Here is a 26,013-nt window from a genome sequence, read left to right as displayed (position 1 = left end):
TTAAAACTATTCCAAAATGTGTGTAATTAGTCAATTGTCTTATAACAGGTAGATAACTGCAATTACTTTCTTCTAATAAATCTATATATTAGTGTAAATTGTAATGTAAATTACAACGTAAAATAATATAGAAACTTTAAATTACGCGACCAGTTAAAATAAAAAACGCAGTGTCGAGAAATATCCGAATTAAACTAATCTTTGATTTATTAAATTATATGTATTATTTATTTATTGCATTATACATATATGTATACGTAACAAACGCTTTCTATCCTTGTATATGAATAAAATTCTTATTACATTTATAGAAAATGACTGAATTACCTCTCAAACATACGTTGTAACAAGAAGAATCTTAACTAAATGAATTCAACGTACTTATAAAACAACACAGGTATTAATGCTCGATAGGTTTAGCGTTGACAGGTACACACGTAGGCAGATGCTAAATCAGAATGTACGGTGTAAAATGGAAATATTTTGGAACTGATCAAAATGATAAAAGAAGGTACAGTCTTTTGCAACGATGAATCCGAATGCTCGATAAAAGCAAATCGACTTCTCAGACGATATGATAATGTCAAGACTGATGAGAATTTTGATTTCATGCAACTTCTGCAAGAATCATTTCATCTAAGCCAGTGAATCGAAAGTGGCACGGCTCGAGAAGATTGCTGCAGAGGATAACAGGCCATTAACGAAACGCAATTGTCGGCGCATTAACCCTAGCTAATCCGGATGAAAGCAGCGTCGATGATCGGTCGCGTCCTGCTTAATTCGATTAAAATTCGCAGCGCGGGGGCATGAGCGAGCGAATCGACGTCATTGTGTCTTGATAATGCGTCCTTTGTTACGCATGTGCGCGCGAGGACGGCGGGGGTTTCCATCGAGGCGGAGGGACCGCATACCTGTGCAAGCGCGGATGCACCTGCACAAACATGTTGACGCGGGTGTGTGGAGATACGGCGATGTCCAGGGGCCCTCGTATTTCAACGTGCATGCACGCGAGCTCGCGCTATGCGGCGCTAGAGCTCCGTCGCGCGGTGTTATTCCAAACATGGGATACGTTTTCCCTAACATTCCCATTAGAGGGTCCTTTGGGAATCGAGGATTGCACGATGGGGGTGGTCCTCGACGTCCCGAATGAAATTATTTCACGTACCCGACGCTTGTTATGGCATTGTGTCCATTTACTCCGAAAGAACTGCATTCCTTTTGTTCTGGAATTGCAGGAATTTGAAAAGCAATTTCTATATTGCAGACTTTATTCATTTATAGCAAACATTGATACGTGAATAAATTTAATAAGTGATTAAAAGAAACCAACAATGTCGGTGTGTTAATTTCAACTTGTTAACGAGTCTGAGGCACTATTAAAAATGGTTGTACTATTTTTCAAAATAATTGTAACAGATTTGTTCATACTTAAAAAAAAAAACTGTGAAAGCTGCAAGTACTGTACTTGCAAATAGATTGAATTTCATATGTATAAATTGCATTGAATCTTTTGAATTTCGCATTAAAATAGTTTCGATTGCCAAAGGTTGAAATGGTTTAAGAAAAAGGCAACATTGCATTCGATTACTATGTTCTGTGATTGGTGCAAATAACTACTACTTTGCATAAAAATCCGCTGTCTAGTGATTCTACATTGTTATCGATAGTAACCGTAACAATAGCTAAGTAAACCATCTGGTTTGAAGCATTAGTAAATAAACGAATAACGCAAGTAATTGTTAGTGGAGAAGTTAACGTCGGATTTGACAAAATGTTAGAGGCTTCTACCGTTGTGCTCGTGTATCATTGCCATCGTTATTCGAAATTCACGACACGTAACGCGTCAGCGTGGGAAGGAACCTCATAAACTGAATTACTTTGCGCTAATCCGACATTAATTTGCTATCACGTTCGATTGCCTAGCCGGCCGCAGTCACTCACGTAACGCCGTGTGCTAATTACTTCTTGATTAAAACCTCCGGCCACGCTTTCGTTCGACTTCGTGGCTCGCACAGTCAACGTAACGGAAATGTCGTCGTTAATCCGTGATTAATCAGAGTGACGAAACTGCGAGCCAATTATCGATGCTGCTCGAAGGGGATACCGTGTGCAGGACGTGGCAATTAAGAAATCGGTAATTATACTGTCGGTTTGATTTATACCGCTCGTCTGTTTAAGTGTCCTAATAATACAAGAAACTTCTTTGATCAGCACTTATCGATCGCTTTCACTACTGCGATGAACTATCGAATGTACTTATTTTGTTCTTTTCTTTTTAGTCGAATTTTTTAAGATTCGGAATTGCCCGCAGATATATTTTTGGAATTTTGGTGATTCAATTATTTTATTTGAAGGAGACTCGACGTGAACGATTTCATTAAATTAAAATCAAGTGATTGGATTCCTTTTAAATATGCACGCAGTTGTGTATTTTCTTCATTTTGGGAAAATAGTCTAGTATCGGTGGTTAATGTTATATTATAATTAAATTTCATTGGCTTCACTAATTGGAGAATTCAATAGTATATTAATTGTATTAAACGATAAAAGTATGAAACTGTAAAATTCGTATACTCGCTTGTGGAATGAACAATTTATTCAATATCAATAATTTGCAGTTATCGCATATGTATTTAAAATAGTCGGGAAAGTTAACAGACAGACACAATCAATCTTCCAAGTACATACCCTCAGTTCCATTCAAAAATGTGTCACTGTGATGTAACTTTCGCGCTGCTATCATAAAATTAAATCAACCGCCCGGCGACCTGCTTTTTAATACGAATAATTAATTGAAATTTGAACAGCGCTTTATCAATTTACAAGATGGTACCGCCCCTGACAACTTAATTACGTGCAGGGTACTTTAATTATTACCGCTAATTATTATTTCGACTTTCCAGTAATCAGAATTTATTGCATACCTTGCAATTTGTTACGAGACCGAAGACGTATAATTGCGTACGACGCAATCATTGTTTTTGATATTATCCATTGATACAATTTAACTGCTAACATCAATCATTTATTAAATCCACTCTGGCGATCAATTAAAAAATTATTTATTTATACTTTACCGTGTTTCAATTAGTACAACATGTACAACTTAATTCTTAACATCGATTATTTATTAAATGCACTCTAGCGATCAATTAAGAAATTATTTATTTATATTTTCTCGTGTTTCACTATTAAAGTATCATATATTAAACGAAGTAGATCAAGTTAATTAGATGTGTCATAATTAAAGAAACTGGTTTAAATACAAAACTAAAGAATGTCTTCCTAATGCGTGCAACTTATTAAAATGACTAATGGATGAAAAATATTTTTACGATATTTAAGTTTCTTATAATAAGCTTAGACAATTTTTATTTCACAGTTCGGTCATAATTCGATTATATGAATAATCGATTAATTTAAAATAAATAATCGATAACTGTAAAAGTAATTAAAACAAAAATGCGAACTCGGAAAAGTAAATATTGATTGTCGCATATTTTTCAGATGTGAAATGAATTAGAGGGCACACATTGGCTTTCATTCAGTTAAATGAATCGACTTTTTAATCAGCAGAAAAGGAATGTCCGCCGTTATTCGTCCACTTTGCTGTTGAACGAGTGCATCAATTTCTATAAAGACCACCAGGGCGCCGGTTTTCCCCGCCGATAGTCATCAGGCGCGTCGCGTGACATCACTGTTTGCCATGAAATTATGAATGGTGGGGAAATTGTTGTCGGCTCGTCAAGGCACTTCAATTGAACTCACTTGAATACGGGTGACATAGAACGCGGTTTCCTCGAGAGCCATTGTAACTTGCATTTCGTCTTAAATGATCGTCATCCTGTGTTCAAGCTCTCCGCCTCTCAAAATAGCACCAACAAAAAACCATCGGAATCCTCGGATCTATTAAAAGATAATTTATCGCTATCAGCACATTCGCCGCCATGTTATTTTGCCTTTGCCTTCTCTTCTTTCATTATATTGTAATTATGACACTATTTATTCACTCTGAATAGTTATCGCTTGATGACTTAAAATCTACGAGTTGTTTCTAATACATTATCATGGAATAATGTAAAAATTAAGAAAACTTAAAAGAGAACTGCCCCATTCAAAATATATTTTTGTTTTGTTTTATGTTCAATATTCTTTTCAATAATTCTGTTGGATGGATAAGGAAATTAAAATTTCTCTTTCGACAAATGATCCCAAAGAATTATTAACTCACGTTACCCTTGAGTATGTTATACTAGCGAATTTTATAATGATTATCCAGTTTCTATTTCATGAAATCAATTGTTTTCATGTCGAAATACTAAAAAACATGTATTACAATGATATTTTAATTCACACGTGTCTATTACCACATGTACTAAATTCAAATAAAACGAGTAGAACACAATTGAAATCATTTTCTTCTTGTAGAATACAATATAAATCATTTGAATTATCGCATAAATCATATACGAAGATAACACGATCCATCACGCATTGTTTATCCGCGCACACACGATTATCTTGATGGTACGCGGTTCCCGGTGATTCTTTCGAATGACAAGGATGATAGAATTGGTGGATGTAAACGTAATAAAACTCTTTATTATAATAACACTTAACAACAAAATCGAAACTATAAACGACGTTGATTCTGTGACTATTATTAATTGATTATGATGCCGCGAATAACTAACAGATGATAGTGATGTTTAGACTAATGAATTTCGTATAAAGTGTATGTTTGTACTGGAGATTGTGTTGCGAAAGTGTCGAGTGAGATGCTATTTTGCTCCGAGGTAAATTCGGTATGGGCGTGCATTTTTGGTGGAACAAGCGGATTTGCTGATGAAAAATTTCTAAATTGAGAGAGGGGAATGGTTGTCCTGCATGATTGGTTATTGCCAGAGTAGAGACAAGAAATAGGTGAAGAGATAGAAGGAAAAGGAAAGAAGGAAGAGGTGACCGTCCAGAGTACTGGTGACCTCCAGGTATGAACCGTACCCCGGAACGGTACGCACGTGCGATCCGCATGTCTCGAGATTTGACCGTAGCAGGCAGTAAACCCGGAAAAATACCTCGACTTGCACAGGACATACGAAATGAAAGTTTTCTAAACGCGGTAGTAGCCTAACAGTTGGTGAGCAGCTGCTGGTCATAATGTAATAAAGAGATAAAAATTTATTTGAAGTAACGACTTTTCAGAGAACTGCATGCTACGGCTGGATTTATGTTGACCAGGTCATAGAATTGTATTTTGAAGCGAAACACGCATTTTGAAAAATTAGTTTTCGTTATAATATATGTTGCGATGGAAACACCGAAGGTTGAACGTATCTCGCCGTTTCTTCAGCAAATTAAGCGTTAGATTTGCTAAAAATGTGCAATAGGTAAAAAACCATGCGGGCATCTCCAAACCGGATGAACTACTTTACGACCACCGCATTCCGACAAATTCGACTCGACAAACGGACAACATGTGCGACAGACCCACCGAAACGATGAACGGACATTTATTTATAAATTACGCTAATGACGTAAAACGGGACTTTCTAACATTACAAGCTCTTTCAAACGCATCCACCTCCAATCACATATACTTCCTTCCTTCCTTCACCAAAAACTACCCTCGATCAACCACCAAAACCGAGATAACGATGGACAGAACACGACGAGGGAAAGACAAAAATCGCATTGAATTCGCAGAAACTGCAGCCACCATGATTGTGCAATAAAGTGTAACTAGATACCGCCAAACATCTGTATTACACAACCCAAGGGCTTAACCCCTTGCACTATTACGTCTTTCAGAGCTATGTTGATTACGACTGTTTCGTCCTTAATTATTTCGTTGATGTCATGAAATGATTCTTGTGTCACGATTGTCCTCGTTTACTTTCATTTTCAAATTTCGATAATAGGTGATTTAAATTTTGTTTCGATTTAATAGAAATTATTGGCAGCCATATTTATCGAATCGTGTACGAAACGTTCGTCACGCGTCTGGCTCGTTATTATAGTGCAAGGGCTTAACCTCGACGCTGTGCTATCCACGTATTCAATACATCTACCTATAGCTAATTTCATTGGAATTTACCTCTTTATTTCCAGCAAGATGTTAATACTTTGATTCTGTGTATTTTTGGAATTGATAATTCAGCAGTCGACGATAAGATAACCATAAATGTTTGTTTCCGTTTAGGTAACTGAAAATATATACTCTCAATATTTAAATAAATGTTTCGCGAAACTAACAGAAAATTCTTTATTTGCGATCGACGATGCATTAATTATTTTACTTTTGTGTTGCAGCAGAAATGTGTGAAGGCAAGGGCCCTCTACGACAATATTGCGGAAGCTTCCGACGAATTGGCTTTCCGAAAGGGCGACGTACTCACGGTACTCGAGCAAAATACTGCCGGCCTCGAAGGGTGGTGGTTGTGCGCCCTGCGCGGCAGACAGGTAATTGCCTCGTCTAATGAAATTTTTCAATGTTCTCATTGTACGGTGAAACAGAGCTGGATAAACAACTGTGTTCGTAGTTATATTCATCGTGGGCATAGGCGTAGCCATCCGAACGAGAACATTTTATTGAACCGACGAATACCGGACCGTTTGAAACACAGAACAATGGAAACTATTTGTTATTTTAATTTTTGCATTTCTTCTCCACGATGTTCGCAATCGGAGCTGTAAATAAATCAGTTTATTTTACGTCGTGCATGTGTTTTCGAAGATAAAATCGTTCCAGGAGATTATACTTTCCCGAATAAAATATTTCACTTGAAATGATACTGTCCGGAATAAAATATTTTACTCGTTTGAATAATTATACTTTTGGGAATAAAATATTTGATTCATTGTGAAGTCTGTTTAAAATATTAATTCATATAGTAATACGTTTGAAATATACTGAAGCAAACATTGTTCTACGAGAAAAAGTCTCAGAAGCAATGAATAATTTCGTCGTTTTTGTGCTTATAGTTTTCAAAAAAATTGTAAAACGAAGCTGACATCTAACATGTACATTCTCTTAGAAAGACTTATATTTTGTTCAGTAGTTCTACCTGTAAGGAAGATTACCAAACTTTAGCGATTTCTTAACGGAACAGGGTGGCGTGTCACCCCTTAACGCGACAATTAACGTCTGACAGAGTTCATGGAGCGTGCTGTACGGGATACACATGAGCCAACGCATAGACGTTGGCCGGCGCATTATTTATGCATCTCGGTGTAATGCGCTTCGCTCATCCGCGATGAAACGAGAGGGGGATGGCGATGGCAAGGCGCGGCGTCTCTCCCTCCTCTGCGACACGTGACATGGCATTATTATCGCGGAAATGGGACGCGCGCGGCTGCACCGTTATAGTCTCCGATCTAAGATCTTCATCTGCGGCCTCGAATACGTGTAAAGACTCTCAGAAACGCGGGAAACGAGCCTCTTGCGCTGCGACCCAGCCGCTGGATCGTTTCCGCGTTCGACATCTGCTCCGAAGATTCCCGCGAGGGTCCACGACCTACGGCAATCTCGTCGCTTGTCTCTGCGACTTCCGCGGGCTGCCCTCTGTTGCAGGACCCCTTCTTTCTGTCCCCTTTAACGTCTTTTATTTGATACGATCGGCTGAAAGGATGTGCTCGATGGAACACTGTTTTCTTATCGTATCGTTGGCTGGGGTCGCTTCGAATTCGATATATGTGTCATTGGGTCGAAAAAGAAGTGAATTCAGTTGCAAATCGATGAGCTTTTGGGATTCAGCGGTACAGTTTTTACAGGAATGATTCTAATATAACGCAAACAGTACGAATTTAGACGACAACAGGTTTATATGCAAAATAATTAGCTTTCTTTTTAAAAACAAAATACACTCGTGAATAATGTGTTTAGCCTTCTAAGATATATCTATCCTTCTGTTTATGCGATAATATAGTGCTAATACTTTTCAATCAATTAAATTTATTCTCATAAATATTAAGAACGAAAAAATATCCCTTTATGGTATTAGGAACGATGCATTGCAAATATTTTACTTAAATTCGTACAATATGCTTACTTGTCGCAATTTTTTGATCATGTATTTTTTTGTAACCATATCTATCCACTTTGCATTGGCATATTTATATTTGTGATAATTGAGATAATTATGGTATGATCATGAGATACCTTAAGGTGTCACTACAAGGTTAAAAAATAGTTAATGCTAATTCATAAATTCAAACTCAGAACAAAAACGCTATAATTTATATAAATATCAAGTAATAATATATCTCCGTACTGTTTTACTTTTTCACCGGTACACAGAAACAGAAAATCTAACCTCATTGCATAAATTTCCATTCTCATAAATTAATTTGTCTACAAATATACAATATTCATCGAATAAAAACGAAATAAAAACAATATTATTTCCTCGTAACCAGAAAAATGTATAATTTAAATCTCTATTACACACCTATTGTAATTAAATTCTGTACATGTAAACATTTATTATATGTATAGCTTGTTAACTTGTTAACGTGTCAGCGCATTTATTACAGTATAAACTTCAAGCTTTCATAGCAGACTTTATTGGTCAAGAAAGTAATAATAAATTAGCGATGAAATTGTCAAGATCGCGAGAATGGAGGCGTATACAAAAAAATGATTGTCTTCGTAATCCTAAACTCTCGCCGGAAGCTGTCTTTTGAAGTTACCATTTCACATCTACAAGTTGAAGCTCGACATCGATCCCTTTGGCATATACAGAAGGCAGGATATAATGCATGCGGTGTTCGTTGAAAAGAAACCGTGGCCACCGTTCTAACTAGAAATTGGAAAACAAGGGTGCAGCATGCGGTGCAAGTTTACGAGGATATTACTCTCGCCCCCACCCCCCTCCCCCCCCTCGTTACGGGTTACTGCAGTTAATCTCCTGCCTGTATGCACGTTGCGACCCTTCATCCGATGCACACCAGAAGCTTGGCAGCCTACTGTGTAATTGACAGGTCGAAAATAATTCCTTTCACTGAAATAAGACAAAGGCTTCAAATGAAGTTTTTCCACGAAATTTCACCCTTCGAATAGTCATATCGTGTGTACATCCATGCGTCTTTCACTAGCACATTTTTACAATTAATGTTTGTTTAAATGTTGTATGGAAAAGTTTTCGGATAAACTAATCATTCAAGCATAAATAAATAATCTTTTTACGGATACACAGAAAGGCAGCGGCAATTTTATAAATCCGTAAGTAAAAGAAAACACAGTCAACAATTATACTCGCATTATTAGAATAATTTTGCAGTCTCGATTCTATTAACTCACTTGAATAAAGAATTACGCGAATTATTTATTCGATTAAAGAATTATTCAAATAAACAGGTAGAATAATTTACGACGAATGTCAATATTCGATAAAAATAATGATAATAAATACTAATAAACGAATACCTAGCTTTGTGCAAAACAATGAAAGAAAGGGTATCTGTGAATAGTTGGGCAGCTACTGATAAGGATCTTAGCGATTTAGTGATCGGATCACGTGGCCCAGCCATTAAACTCGAATCGAACAAGACAATTTATTCGAATCGAGCGACGTTTCTATCAGAATCGGCGACGCGAACCGAGGCCGACTGTCCAAAGTATCCGCTTAGGAGTCGAAGATAGAGCAAAGTACCGGAGCCGGGTTTCGGTATACACGTCATTGACTTCGAAATCGATTTGTCTCGCACGTCCATACGAAAATTAACGGCAGATGCGGCCGCGTTGCGAGCGGACACGATCGAGCCCCGGTTTCTCCTTTCTCCGGTCGCGAGTCAATAGGATCCGTAATGGCGCCGGGGCTCGTCCCGACCCCATTGTCGTTTTTGGCCTCGTATGCCACGGTAAATGAACAGTTTTGTAGAGCTGGGTACACACAGAGCCACCGTCTGCCCGCCACGCCGCGCAGCGTTTCGAAAATGAACGCGAGCTCGCTTTCCGCTCGTTTGCGACGATCGTCGACGTGCGTCCGAACCGACAGGCAAATTCACACGGAAACTACGAATTATGGTAATTAATTCGGCCCAACTTGTTGACAGCTAAGCTAGTCGTTTTATAAATTACGAATAATCTCGATAATTTATTTCATGAATGACAAATCGGAAAGATGTATTATTATTAGAATATTATTATTATATAGTCGCATTAATTATGACTATCATATCTTCTCAGTTTCTTCTTAGTTTCTCATATTTTTATTAATTGTCGTATAAATAGGAAAATATATTCTCCTATAAAACTATTACTTAGCCAATGTTTTCTGTTTAGTATTAAAATTTATCGAACCGTATTGTCGAAAGTGTAGTATATATTAATTTGAAAGTGTCTGTTATCTACACAATCAATTTACGCGCTTATTGCATTTTGTACATTGAAAAGATATGCTCAGTTAATTTCGTACCATATGTTTTGTAAATATGTATAATATACTAAACCATGAACGGAAACAAATAGAATCAAAAATAATAATTAGTTCAAGAAGTAATAAAAAAAACCCGGTGGATAAATTGACAAAAAGAAAATTTAATTCTCTCTTATAAGATTGTCTTTATTTTTATTATAACGTAAAAAATGTATAGATATATGTTTCATACAGTTAACTTACAGTTAACGTATAGTTAACTATGGTTTTGTCAAATTTATGTAAAATTTTGTTTCGTCAGAGTGTAGTAGAAATGAAGGTAATAATAATTTTAGGTCTGCAAAATTACGTGGAAGCTTGCAAAGTTGCGTAAAATCAGCAAACATTACATAAATAACCAAAAAAATACGTAAAACACCTGAAAAATTACGCGAACGTCTAACAAACTACGGAATTTTTTTGTAAACGATCAAACAATATGATTACTAGACTGCGGATTCCTATGCAAACTAAAAATTGTCTACATCAATTGCTAGAAACAAAAACTAAATAGAAAGTTTATTTTTGATTGATTAATTTTATTAGATTGAAAGTTATAGAATGACGCTTCGATATTATTCATTTTTGTCATAACTGCAGGAAATGCGCAATCTAGTGATTACTAAAGGAGTCTAATCTAGTTTTAATTTCAAAACACACTATATTTGAACAGATTAATTTAAGTGTCCTCTTTAACAACTTAATCAAATTCACATTATACGAACATTAAAATATCCAGTTTTATTGCATAAAAAAATGTCATATTCTATAACAGATATGAATTCTGAAAATTCTAGACACTAAAAATATTCAAGCAACCTAAACAAAAATACTATGATTTAATTTCCAATCTATTGAAATTATTAAGAAGAAAATGAAATTTTTGTTTAACTCCTATTCTTTGCATTCGGTGCTGAAAATTTGTATAAGTATAGTAAGTATAGTTATTTCTGAAAATGCCACAGATATAAGTTTTGTAATTTATTTGCAAACGGGTGAAGTTGATATTGAAGAAAGACGAATGTGTCCTGCAAAAGAATGCATCCGGACGGCAAAACGTGCAGTATGAAACATTTTGTAAGAATCTCAAGCATGAATTCCCAATCTCTGAAAGTAATTTGAAAACCACCCCGAGATGCGATCGGCAGCTGCGGCCGTCACAAGGGTTGCAGACACAGAAGTATGTTACACGTGCGGAGAACTCGATACGCGAGGAGGCTCGGAACTTCTCTTAGAATTTCGACGACGAGCGTGCGGGTTACACGATACCGTTCTTTTACACGGAAAGACGTGCTTTCTCGCAATCGGAGAGGCGAAACTTAGCACCGGTCCGTTTATTTTCGTCGAGATTTCACGGAGTCGCGAGAAACTCCACGCGTCCGCGAATGCACAGACGGCTAATTGGAGCTTCCATTTGTCCCTAAAACCGACTACAATTTCAAAGTATCCTAGGAATGCTAAGGTGCCTTTGGGAACTGTTCGCAATCGGACGGGCCCTCATCTCATTCATTGGACACGTTAAGTATACTGAAGGAATTTTGGAGATTGTAACGAAGGTGTGTCGGGTTTTATATTGCTTGGGATGTTTGTGCAAATTTCTATTTTCGTTGACATAATAATTTAATAAAAGTTGTTGAGATACCTTTGCTCGAGACTTGTCAATTAGCCATCTAACCGTGGGCGAGCTTTTGATTTTTAATATGAAATCGCGAGCCAGTTTTATTTGTTATGTGTTCCGTCCTGGACATCGAGCCCCAAGAACGGCATTCAAACAAAGAAGGCCAATTTACAGTTTATGATGCTAGTAATGGTAAAAAGCTATTTTTGAGGAACCGATCCATCAAGTAATTTTAATATTTCGCGCGACGCATGGTAATCGGTTTACAATCTCTTGTTCTCGGTCTCAATAGCGAACGCTGGCATCATAAACCTCGGGGATTTCCAAAGGGCTCCGCGGACAGAGGCCTGAAGGCCCAAGCCAGACTCGCGACAGTTCCGCGGACGGCTATTTTTACGGTAAATTCAGACCTGGAGGAAATCCCTGTCAAACGTTGCTAAAACATTCCCTACCACAGAGTTCCTTTCCATCCCTACTTTAAACATTTTTCCACTTCCACCAAATTCCTCCTGCAACCGAGTTTTCCTAAAGGCTAGCACGACATGAAAATAATAGAATCGTCTTTACATCAAGTGCAGCAAGTTAGAATCGTTTGTACATTAAGTGCAGCAAGTCAGAATCGTCTTTTTTTCTTTCGTCAGAATCTTGCACCGAGGTAGCAAGATCAAAGGATCATTTCACTATTATATATCGCGACGTCAATTATATCGAGATAACTTCTGTACAAAGTGTAAATAAACGGATTCCCCGGAGTTAGACTTACACCCTTTCTTCGTTAACCACTTCGGTACGAGCGTCGACTATAGTCGACGGCCACAGATGAACACGCACAGCCGAGTGTCGACTATAGTCGACGGCCGTGATATGAACGCACACGGCCGAGCATCGACTATAGTCGACTATAGTCGACTGCCAAGAACTTTTGCCTTATCTCTACAATTGCAGTGTTTACGTCCAGAAATACACATAAATAAGCTTTTCTCGTCAAAGATCTGTAAAAGAGCAAAACGGATTCACTGTCGATGCACGAAGTAGCATGCGAATGGTGAGTGCCGGCTGTGGGCACAACTTCGTGGCCGATGCGCGCCGTACCGAAGTGGTTAACCGGTCGTAATTCCAAGTCGTCAACGAGGCGAACGATACGACACAACATTATGTAGATGCGTTCTTAAGAATTTGATCGGAAATAATATAAAAAGAAGAGTAAAAAGAAATTAGAAGTTTTTTCTAATTAAGAATTTTTCAAAGTAGTATCAGACTTACTTACGCATTTTAATCATAAAGGTTACAGTTAAAATTAAAATTGAATACGATCTTATTGTTCGTGGTACTCGAATTTCTGAATCAAAAGTGAATAAAATTTTGTATATTTTACTGAATTACGCATTTTAGTATCTTTTAAACGAATCACTTGAAATCGTGAATGCATAAGCCAATACCTTTCTAAGATTTCTAAACATATAAGTATTGTTAATAAGCTGTGTTTTACGTACTTTCATTATCTGAAACTCTTCAAAAACATGTAAAAAACTTCTTTTGAAAAATCATTGCTAAAGAAGTCATCAGATTGTAGTACCGAGGTTACGTCATTAATTGATTAAAACTATTATTACTAGATTTTTAATAATTTTCATAAAGCGAAGAGAAGATAGCAATATTCTTACGTTTTTATGACATATTTACACTTAACTATTTCTTTATTATAATTTACTATGAAAAGATCCATAAAGAAATCCTTAGTTCTAAATCACAAATAATTAATATTTACTGAATATGTGTCAATAAATCACGTATTAACTCAGCTAAATATATAAATAATTATTGTGAATGATTATGTAAGTAAATATGTAAATTCGCGTTGTTATGTAGAATACTAGAAAGAATCTGCTTCGGTGTTTACAACTCGATGAATCAATCGTTGATCGTCGTTTTCGAAAGGAATCGTTTTGGTTCGATAAAGAAGCACATGTCTTCTTGGAATGCAATATCAGCGGCGAAATGTATTTCTTTTTCTGTTCAGGGCATCTGTCCAGGAAATCGATTGAGACTCCTGGTCGGCCAATATGATACAGGGGGTTGTTTGGTTGGCAGCAGGCCTGACCTAACCATTTCCGAAGATGGTGTACAGAGACATGGAAAACGGCGTAGCTGGCACGTCCAGCCAAACAGGGTGAGTCATTTGTGGCACAATCCCATTATTAAATTCGACGAAACTTTATTATTAAATTTGATAGAAACTTTCTCTCTCCTCCTCTCCTCTTCCGTTTTGACCATACATTTTATTTTGCTTGATAACGCAGCAATTTACTGAATATATTCATTAAAATTGAACGTCGGAGAAACTAAACGTAACGCAATTAAGCATTACATCCTCGGCACAAATCAACAGGAGTTATTTTCGCCCGAGGATGCAGAAAATTATTTACTGAAACATACTTGTTTGCAACAAAGTCGGATTACCGCTGATGGAGACGTTGCACGAAAGATTGTTTTAAACTGAATGAGATTTTAAATTATGAATTATAATTGCTTCAGGTTATCGTTAAGTTAATTTGAATTCTAGTTTAAAAGATTGATTATAATTTAGAACGATCCTTAATTTTAAACCGTTTCCGATTAAATTACATTTTACATTGTAAACAATTAACTCTATGTTACATTTCAACGCTCGGCAATTAAAGCGTGTTAATTGTAACTCATTGATTAATTTCGAACATGGTCTCATGGACTCCATTATAATGAACATTTTATGTTACGACGAGTACACTCGCCATACGTAAAAATTTGTTGTTTAAATTGCTATTTCAGTGAAAACTAAAATATATTCGTACAATTTAAGATGTTTCGAATATTTCAAAGCTAAGATAGAACAAAACGAACAAATAAAGGACTACAAATAATTATTATGAAAAAATTGTATATAGCCTGAATATTACACTAGTGTGTAGTATGAATATACTTTATACATATAGTATATGGTGTTGCGACACAACGGCAACAAGTTTAGGTAAACACGTTTCAAAGAGGTCGCAACTCCTAACCGATTAAATGTAAGAAAGCTAGCTAATTAAATAAAAATTAAACAATCTATGAAGTTGAGAAACATTCTTATTCGATAAACCCGAAATTATTGATCGCTGTCCTCGCAAGATGAAGCGGTTGCGAGACGATTGTTTTCGAAATAGACTTGCAGCAGGTCAGTCCGCCGGCATAAACGCCCCTAAGCGGAATCGATCGCGCGCGCACAAAAGAATGAGCTCGAAGGATCCGTCTAAATATTCCGTTCTCCGGATTGCTCCCTTTGGTACTTCATCTAACTCGATTGGAGGATATCGACGACCGATCTATTATCCCCGGAGGACGCATTTTATTGGCGTTGCGTGCAGCTGCTGTCCCGCGTTTAATTTATTCGCGATTTGAAAAGACGCTGAAATTCATGAAGTTCAAGCCCATCGTCCTCCACTCTGTCCCCATCGATCGACTTTATACGCGGTACGCGGTACAGACACACAATGGCGTCGTCGGCGGCAGTGGTGGTTCCATTGTGTTCACCATAACTCCTACACCCCTGAACGCTCCACCGGTCCTCTCCTCCCCCCTCTTTAAAGCCCGGCCGTGTAGGCTCGAGTTCACGTAGAAACGGGATCTGTCAAAATCAGCTGACGACCAATTCGTTTCCCGGGCTCTCCTTCTGGCCACTGGCTGGGGTGTCTGCTATTGGCGTCGCTCAGCATCTGTCACCAACGATCATATAGCTAACACCGCGAACCGATGAATTAGGCCCGGATAAATTTCGTTTCGAGGCACCGGCGAATACAGTCGGCTCGGCGAGAAATTTCATCGCTGTTCGTTAAGATTTTCAAAGCTGTAGAATCGTATGTGGTTCGATCTCCGCGTACGAATGATATGTGACGCAAATCCTACCTTCTACGACACACGCGATACATATTCAAATGCTATGCTAGTCGAACTTTCTTCTACTCGAATCTTGAAGAAGATACGAGTGCACTTTATCGAATAGAATTTGTTAAAGTTGTGTAATTTAGCTGCTAGAAACGTTTGAATTGTTGTTGCGTAATCAGTAGCGTCTTTTAAGTATTTATAACAGAAATGGGTAATCAAAAGATGGGATGATGAACATTTTACGAATACTGTTTTTCATTACCATTAATAAGAAAACACTTTCTTTAAGTTTTCCGTTATGCAAGCGATGAGGAACGTTTCCATTTCTTAGAAAGGTCCATAATTTATTACCATGACTGGACGGTTCGGAACCAATTACTTTTGCTTCTCCTCTAGTTAAGTTTCATTTTATGCCGTCTTATAATCAAAATCGTGCTTTTTACCATTAATGACATTATTATTTTTTATAGCTAATCTACAAAATCCTTATTTACCTGAATTTTTAGATTAATGGACTTACATTGATTCGCCTCTGAGCCAACCGTTCAATTAATTTTTCAGTTTATTTTCATAATCATCGTAAATATATTATTCGTGGTTTAGAACGACTATTTGGATTATTCAGTAACGAGCGATGGAACAAAGTGAAATACTAGATATGGGAAATGCAATTTCAAAAAACGTTATGTTACTCTTGTCTAGAGCAAAATACATAATCATTTAAAACGTTTTAGCATCTATTTGAATAACAAGATTTAATTTACGTCGATTTTGCATGAAACGGTGCGTGTTAAAATGAACGTTGATTGAATATCTTAATCCAACAGTAGTCCAGGATTAGTCGCATAATTGAGGTTTTACTGTATTTTATTTCTGCGTCAATATTTGCTAACAATTCCTAATGAAAATATATGAGTATATATTCGTAAATGTTCTATTCTAGAATTAATAATAAGAAATGATAGCGAACTGGCGTTTCGTTGACACAGTTTACGAACATATCATTAGTATTACAGAAACTCGCATAATCTAATTGAATCCCTGTGTTTACTAACATAATCACTTCCAATATAAATAAGTGAAATAACATTAGACCTTCTTAATGTCATTAGATTTCAAAATGACGTCGATTATTAGTATTACTAGATTGGCATCTAATAAAAATTCACACTCTACCGTATTATTAACTTTCTCATCATTAGGTTTGTTAATTAACTCCTTAGTAGAACATTTAGAAGTCATATGTTCATATTAATTTTTTTTTTACTCATACTTGTAAAACACGCTAGCAAAGTTATGCCGGGAAAAACTGGGATACCCTGTGTATTATCACGCTGAAGTTTAACTTTTAACCCTTTAAACTCGAGCGCAAGCTTTACGACGTCATTCAAATTGTTGAAACACGTTCCAAAATTATTTTTATAGTTACCACCAATGTTTAGATTTAAAAAATTGTTGAAATTCCAATTTCCATAGACATAGCTGATGAGCATTGCGAGACAATTTCTTACGTGCACCACATGACTATTATAATGTAATAAACCATGTAGAAAAAATAATAGATTTATTTTAAACGAAATGAAATGAGGGAACTTCATTTGAACTAAAAAGTCTACAAGACGCAATTAAAAAACGAATAAGAAAAAATATTAACGGAGAAAAAGGTAAACTGAAAATATGTTGGATAAGGTATTGCAAAACTGCACCGTACACTATTTTATATAAAACATCAATGTAGGGACGCAGAATTTAAGGCGTTAGATCTGTCACCTAACATGTCAGGATCTTTTGTATAACGATGCCGGACCTATTATATACGAAAAATATAAAGATTCCTTCCTACTTGCTTCGTGCATCATGAATATTTCAAAACACTGCCGCATAAAGAGCATAAATAAATAATATCAGTATCTTATGTTATATTAAACAATATACGAACATAATTAATTTGAGTAAAATAAAAAATACTCCTATTTTATTTCCTGTTATTAATCAACAAAATTGGATTAATGCAAAATGTATCGTAAGCGATGTTTAATCTTTTACACTTGAAAATAAACGATTTTTACAATTGACTAATTATGAAAATGCTGTAAATCCATTTATAGCCCGTAAGTATATATTATTTTAGTTAAATTCGCCTAAAAGAAAATTATACAATCAAATAGCACATTGATAAATTAGTAGAAACATTGCCAGATTTGACATAAAATTAATGTATGCTTTCCAATTGACAGAAAGTAGATTTGCACCATTTTCAAAATAAACGGTCCATACATTGAACAAATGTAGAATCACGTGTCGATAAATAATGGAAAATCTGCTACACAAAATTATTCTACAATGCAAGCGAGTGCGCAGTGAATCGGCATTTGGCGTCAGTCCGCGATCTTCATTACGAAACTCGTGACAGATGTTAGCCGGTACGAAATGAAAATATGTGTACGCGCAGAAACACGCGGGGCATTAATCACGCGACTCGTTGCATATTTAGTGCGCCGGGTATAATATTTGCCGCACAATTTTCGATAAAGCGAGAATGCGCCGATGGTGTGTTCGCGCCGAAATCGGAGTCGTTTGGGCCATAGATACGATTATCGATGAATAATTGCAGCACTGCTCGCAGCGCGCAATGAGAGTGCATAGGCATCCCGAATGCACGAGGGCCTATTCTCTAATTGCGGTGTAAATGTACCAGAACTAATTAAATCGGCGATACTTAATACAAGGATTTAATGGAACACACCGAAATGAGATCGATGAGGACTCGTCGAAGATGGAAATTAATCGTTCAGCGATTCGACTGTGCTGCCAGTGCGCCGAAAAATATCTTGTTAAACAAAAATGATTAATAAACAACACTTGTGACACTTAACGCGAGAAATGGATACAACAACTTGAATGAAATCAATGCCGACTCGACAAGAATTGAAATTAATCGTTCACCGATTTGGCAACCGCACTACTTCCATAAAGTACTTCCATAAGCAATAAACAATTGCGGAAGATGCAGAAAGTGGAACATATGGTAAAGAAATAAACAATTTCTCTGATATTCATTTACAACATTGGTTTCTTTCGCCTAACACTTCCTCGATTTTTATACTGCAATATACAAATCGATAACAGCAAATAAAATGTAACTACCTTTCAATAAACGTAGCTTCATAAATATCTAGATATTTGAAAAAGATGATTTTATTTCTGTATTTTTTGTAGCGTTAAATCATTTGATGCTACAATATACTATTGTAGCGACACAGATGGCAAAAGTTTACGCAAGAGTTAATCGAGCCACGTTGATATGATATACAGTGAGTATATCATGATGACATAGTGAGTGGAGAGCAAAATTGAGTCAAAACTTTTTAAATGGTATAACTTTTTTAAAACTGGTCTGAATTACTTGAAATACTTCTTTTTAAGTATTACTATTACTTGGAATAAAAAATAAAGAGATTGCAGTTTCTTCACTTTTTTTATCTGAGCCTGTAATGAAAATTTAAAAAATGCATTTGGTATTTCGCGGTAAGTTATAGGCAGGCTAAAAATTTCATTGATATTCGTTGACGCATAGTCAAGCCACAGGCACTGAAACATATAAAAACCTATTTTTAGTTGAGATTCGTAAAAAAACTATAATTTTTGTGATATTTAATTATTTACAGCTCATGGTCAAGATCATTCGATTTCGATGAAATTTTCAGCATGCATATAAGTTACCAAAAAGAAGAAATGCATTTTTTAAATTTTCATTGTAGGCTCAGATAAAAAAGTGAAAAAACGACAGGCTTTTAACATTTAACAAGATATTTAGACCAGTTTTAAGAACGTTATACCATTCTAAAAGTGTTGATTCTATATTTTTCAACGACAAAACTTGAAAGGATAAAGAATTACGGCTGTATATGATACGATTCCGTTCGATAAAGAATATATTTCAGTTGCACCACGATCTCGCATTTATATTCATTTCTCAGCCAGCTGAATTTCCGATTGGGATCCTTGAGGGCTCTATCCGCGGGCCGCCGGCCATAACTCAGCCTTTCTTTTATGTTGCCGTAGATTTCGATGTAAAGAGACGATGGAAAGAAAGGGAGAATAAAACAAAAGAGTTTTGTTCACGAGCATATATTTGTTATTCAAATAGCCATACAAATAAGTACACGGTGGACGTCAAAACTTACATCGTCGGGAGTCGAAACCGCAGGTATAGTTTGGTAAGTCTGTACAACCCATTGATTTCGGATTGACTATTCGAGTCAGTCAACGAATCTTTTCTCTGTAGATTCTCGAAAAATCATTGAATCTTATTGTTAGATTGTGGATTTGACGCATTTCTAATCAAAATGGACAATTGAAATTTCAAACAATGAAAATATTAAAAGAATTCAAAGACATCTATGTATTATTTTCAACCCACTGAAATCGTTAAAGAAAGAAAGAATAAAATAAAATTTGTTAGACCAATATTAACATTTCTTTAATTTACTGCTTAGTAAAGTTACATTTGGTGTAAACACTAGACTAGGATTGGACAAAATTTTGTTTGAATATCGAATAAAAGAAAAAGACTCTAAAAAGCAAGTCTATTCTCGACTGTATCAAATAAATATCGAGTCGAATAAAAATTATTATCGAGATTTATATTACTCAAACGAATGTAGAAAGACTAAAAAGTAAATAAAATTTACAATAATAGATTGTTCAAAGCCATGTCCAACCTCTTATACTTACAGTCGACTTTGGCTCAATTTTTCTAAAGAATACCAAGTTTTTCGAGCAAACGGCACCCATATGAGAATAGATGTCCCAATTTCCTTGCCCCCGCATTAAAAACATGTACAAGGTGTCCCAAAATTGTTATAATTCCGAGAAATGAGGAGTTCCTGAGGTACTTTAAAGCAATTTTTTCCTTAGCAAGAATGCAATCCGCGGTTTTGTTAACAAGTTATTAATGAAAAATACTGGCCAATAAAAGGCGAGCTCGACTGGCGTTTGGCGGCCGAATCAACGAGCAGTCGAAACCCGGTTCTCTCCATTGACTTAACCGCCTCGCGCCAGCTGACCTTGCATCTCAATGGTCACAGATTTCTTTTGTAAATAACTCGTAAACAAAACCGCAGCCTGCATTTTGCTAAGAAAACGAAATTGATTCAGATGACCTTTGGAGAACCACTCATTTCCCGGAAGTACTATACATTTCGGACACCCTGTATGGAAAAAGAAACATTTTACATATAAATTAGTAATCTATATTCGTTTACTATGTTTACCTACCAATATGCAATCAACGTGTAACTTTTCTTTTTCTATAAGACATCTACTCTAGTTAATAAGTGGTAAAATACAGGGTTATTCAAACCATACGATAGGAAGTTTTTTTTAAATAAAAAGTAAATTATTTTCTATTTTATTGGTTGTTTTATTTAATTACTAAGTATCATGTGTAACAATTATGTGTGAAAGATAATATTTGTCAAATGACCATGGTGGTCATGGTGACCACGGTTATAAACATCAATTCAAATATAAAAATTTCCGATGACATTTTGGCATATGTGGACGTTTAATTTAGTAATTTAATTTCTAATGTTATTTTTTAGTTTCACGAACGAGGTGACCAATTCACGTCGTCATTTCTTTAATTAATCAACCATTGAATTGCAATCGTAATGAAACGATGTTTTCACGCGTTGTGTGTGGCGTAGCTTCGTCTTGTTGAAAACAAAAATTTCTTACGTCGATTCCACTCAATTTTAACCATAAACACTTAATAATCTAGTAACTGCAATTCTTTCGACAAAAAATCACACCAAACAGTATTTTTTTTTGATAAAATGATTTTTCTTGAATGGTTCTTGAATTATCATCTACTGTATGCAAAATTCGCCGCAAACTGCCATAACAAATCTTCAATTCTTGAGAACGACGTAGAATTGATGTTGATGGTTCATTAGCAACACTTTCATGAAAAACAGCAATGTTACCGTACGAACGAGCCGTTTTTGGTCTGCCAGACTTTGGTTTGTCATGAACAGATACAGTTGCAACGAATTTCGAACTGTTTGCTTAGATGGACGATTATGTATGCTGAAAAAGGTCGCACAATTTATAATGGTTATTTTTGCATTGAACACTAATTTTTAAAATAAATTCGAATAGCTTCGACGCGTTCTTCGACCGTATGCGACATCACAGTTAAAATTGTAGATCATTGTAAGTTAATATCAAAAGAAACCAACAAGAAACAAACATGGCGTTTGACAGATATTCTTATTCAACGTTCTAAACGTACTTTTGGATAACCCTGTACTATACTTGGAATCGTTACTTTTCCCAAACTGATTGGACATCTCGGTAACTTGCGTCAGTAGATCCTCGAAGGGGTTAATGTGCGTAACACTGGATAATGGGTTCAAAGAAACTGCATCTAACATCGTGACGCGAGGCTTCCGAAGAAAATGTCCAATTCAAATGAATCTCCAAAACTCCGGCGAAATCAGCACCGAAATAAATTCCGTTTACCCCACGAGTGGCTTTTACCGTGCGCAAGGTGTTGAGCCTAAAGTGTAAAGTCGCGGCGCGAGACTGGAGAGTAAAATGTCCCATTCGGAACGAGATGGAAATAAAAAGGGAGACAGTCGGGAACGAAGTTTCATCTCTCTCCTCTCTCCACTCAGACGGTAAAAGACGTCGAGCAGTCGGCGAGAGAAAGAGGGAGGAGGGAGGGAGGGGGGGGGGGGGGGGGGGGGCGGGGGGGGGGGGGGGGGGGGGGGGGAGGGGGGGGGGAGGGCGGCTCTGCGCTCGGGGGGTGGAGCCGGGCGAGCGGAGAGGAGGAGGAAGATAGACTCGCGAGAAGAGACTGTTCTCCTCCGGCGGAACTGGCATTTCCTCGAGATCTTCTTGTTTCTCGTAGGCAGAACGGTTTTTGCGTGGCGCGCACGATCTCTCCATGAAGATCCGGACGGACGCGTCTCGCAGATGCGGGCCTGCTTGTCGCTCGTCGCTCGTCGACAGAAATACGACTGCCGACGGCGTGTAGGGTCAACGTTACGCGGAACGAGCTTCCTCGAAATTGCCTCGTCACGACGGAATTACTCGGATTCAGGTACTCCTCGAGCAGGTGCCCCGGGTCGTCCCGCGAAACGAACCTAGCGGTATTTTTGTTACCCCCCCTTCCTCCTCTTCGAATACCACGCACACACGTATCCGAAATGCGAGTCGCGTGCACGCGAAATTCGCGCCAGTGGATTTTGGCTTCGCCGAAAATTAATTTCTCAATTTTAGTTTTCGACGAAAGTTGTTTTTCTTATCAACTGATAACCCTTTATATTCTCGATAACCGAAATATAATTTACTTTATTTATCAAATCATGTTACTTGAGACATGTGAGATCATATTATGTTCACGAGGGTAATTACAATATTAAAATTAGATAATTACAATATTAGTAAGTAAAATAGCAGGTAAAATGTTAATAAAATCCGGGAATAAATTGGCTAAGATAATATATAAAATCAGGACTAGATTAAAGTAAAAGAATGAAACAAGACCAGTTAGTGATAAGTAAAAGAAGAGAGAGAATAAGAATAATAGAATAAAAACGCAACACAGATTACAGCATACATACATATTATATCACATAACACACGTAGCATAAGACATAACTTTCCAGACAGTGCAAGGTAGTCATTTTAAATAATATTATAATATGAGCCCAGTCAGCTCGATTGAAATATAATAGTAGAATTACTTTCATCAATTTGATTTTGGAACACTTTTCACGGGGTACAAGATTGTCATCGATTTTATTATAACCGAAGAGTATTATTGCTGAATATTTACGCTACTATTTGATAGATTGACGTTTCTGGATGACGTAATGTACTTTGAAACATTTATTTAATATGAATAAAACAAAACACGGATAAGTTAATCCAATACACGCGCATTTAAAACGGCCGTTCCAAAATAGGATCATTGAGTATGAAATTCCATAAATCGGATCAAGGAAGAAGTTGTAGTACATAATGTGGAATTTATATATACCGAATGCTTGAAAATAAACCAAAGACACGGTGAATGCAAATTTCCGCATAGAATCGCTGCGTTTAGTCGCGTTCCATGGGTTTCAAATTTGTTTGTTCTCGCCACTGTTGTTCTCCGTTCTTCCGAGTCACTTTTGATGTCTCTCACGATCGCGCGGAGAAACACCCGCACACGTTCCAGCTTGCGGGGAATACAAAGTGGGGTCCCTGGAGTCATCTCGATGGAATGTGCGGGGCGGTTTAGCTCAAAGAAGGGCGGACGCGTTTCATCACGTGTACATATCCATAGTGAGCCCCTCACCCCCCATCACCATTCCTTCTTCCTTGTCGCTCTATCTCACACTTTCTCCGCCGTTTTCTATATCCGTCTTCATCGACTTCCTTCCTTGCAGGAAGATCTTAACGTCTCTTCTTTTATCACCGTCTGAAAATCTTCGTGTCTCCTCCTCTCCTTCACCCTTTACCAGTTCCCGCTTCCATACCGGCCCGCTTCTCTGCGCTCCGTTTGTTTTTCACATCCCGCCTATCGGATTCCTTCGATACACGCCTTTATTACCCTTCGAATTCTTCGTCGAAAAAGTGCCGTCCCCATTATCTGTTAAAATTGTTAACGATAGAGTCGAATGTGACTCTAGAGTCAGCACGCTCTATGAAGGATCATAAAATGATCAGAGAATTTTAAACACATGTTTTTGTACCAAAATACATTTTGTTCTTTTTCAATTTTATATATTTAACTTTTCCAATTAAGTTAATGTATTATTTAACAATGGTATATAATGAAATATATGTACCTCGAACGGAAAAAATTATTTTTTGTTGCACGGATACAAAATGACCCTCCTTCGAGTCGACCTTGAAACCTTTCGATAGCTCGAGCGTTTTAGGTTTAATGCAGAAAATTTTATTTTAAAATGAAATCTACAGTCTACTAATATACACTCTTGAAAATGCTACAACACTCACATGCATGTAACAAATGTGTATTTGTGAGTGGGCTTAGCGCTTCAAATATAAATCACTTAGGCGTGAACACGCTGCGTTTACGGCAAAAATGAATTTCCGGAGGTAGCGAAGAAGTAATTGCGCGGTTCGCGTACGTGTGCGACCAATATGGCAGTCAAAGCGTGAATATGGCGGAATTCTCCGTGCGATTCGATGAGCGCTTTCGAGTAAATTCACGAGGAATCGGACACCGGTCGAGTGAAATTAGAATTTCACGTGTCGCGGACCGTTTATACGGAATCGAGCGTCGAATCGAACACCGAACACCATTCTCCTCGAGCGTATGACGAATCGAAGGGAAAGAGAGAAGCGAGAGAAAGAGGAGGCTGCGAAGTGGCGTCGGAGAGTAGATATTGTCTGGTCTTGCGGACATATAAGGGCACTGGTGGTCTTTGCACGGTGAACGAGACAAGGGAAGCTCCATGTAGGGTATCCTGCGGGATCGGCTTCTCGTAAATCGTTCCAAGAGGGTGCAACGGTATGCTACCGTGAAAAAACAAATATCGAAAAGGCCTTTTCCACTTTATTCTATTTTATGCTTCCATAGCTTTTTGCTCGAGTAGATACGTTTCGGATGAATGCGACGTGTGATTCATCGCTTCGTGTGAATACGTGCACCATTCTATGTACCTGTTCGATCGTTTTACACTGTCTAGTCGAATACTTACTTTTGTCATTATATTTACACATTTATGCATTTACATATTTACCATGTATTCATACATATGAATATTTTCGTATATGTAAACATTTCTGTATCGTTAAATATTTGTAGATATTCACAGTTATATTTGCATATTTATATATTCACGACTTTATTATTTTGCAAACATATAATGGAATATAATTTTATGAAAATTAATTTCCGATATAAACAATTGGAATGGATTGGCGAAATCGTACAAATTAAAATATGCCTAAAGACTAAATGTAAATTCAATTTAATTTTTATTAGTTAAATAAAAATGAATTCATATCGACGCAATATTCTCAAATTATTATTTACTTGGGTTACGAGAT

General features: G+C 36.9%; 1 protein-coding gene across 2 annotated transcripts in view; it reads left to right on the top strand.

Annotated features, from left to right (window-relative positions):
* The window catches only part of P130cas (Serine_rich_CAS and FAT-like_CAS_C domain-containing protein p130CAS), a 147,788-nt gene that overhangs the window by 88,097 nt on the left and 33,678 nt on the right, over window positions 1-26,013 (top strand). The window contains exons 2-3 of one of the 2 annotated variants that reach the window (XM_078191913.1): window positions 6,313-6,459; window positions 14,054-14,203. In XM_078191913.1, the coding sequence (XP_078048039.1) occupies window positions 6,313-6,459; window positions 14,054-14,203 (297 nt within the window). Of the gene's footprint in view, window positions 1-6,309; window positions 6,460-14,053; window positions 14,204-26,013 lie in introns of both variants that reach the window. The other variant, XM_078191912.1, reaches the window with a different exon arrangement.

This window comes from Augochlora pura, chromosome 10 (genome assembly GCF_028453695.1).
Source record: "Augochlora pura isolate Apur16 chromosome 10, APUR_v2.2.1, whole genome shotgun sequence".
In the NCBI taxonomy this organism is placed as follows: Eukaryota; Metazoa; Arthropoda; class Insecta; order Hymenoptera; family Halictidae; genus Augochlora; species Augochlora pura.
Note: the sequence above shows the minus strand (reverse complement) of the source record. Positions and strands in the feature narration are given on the sequence as shown.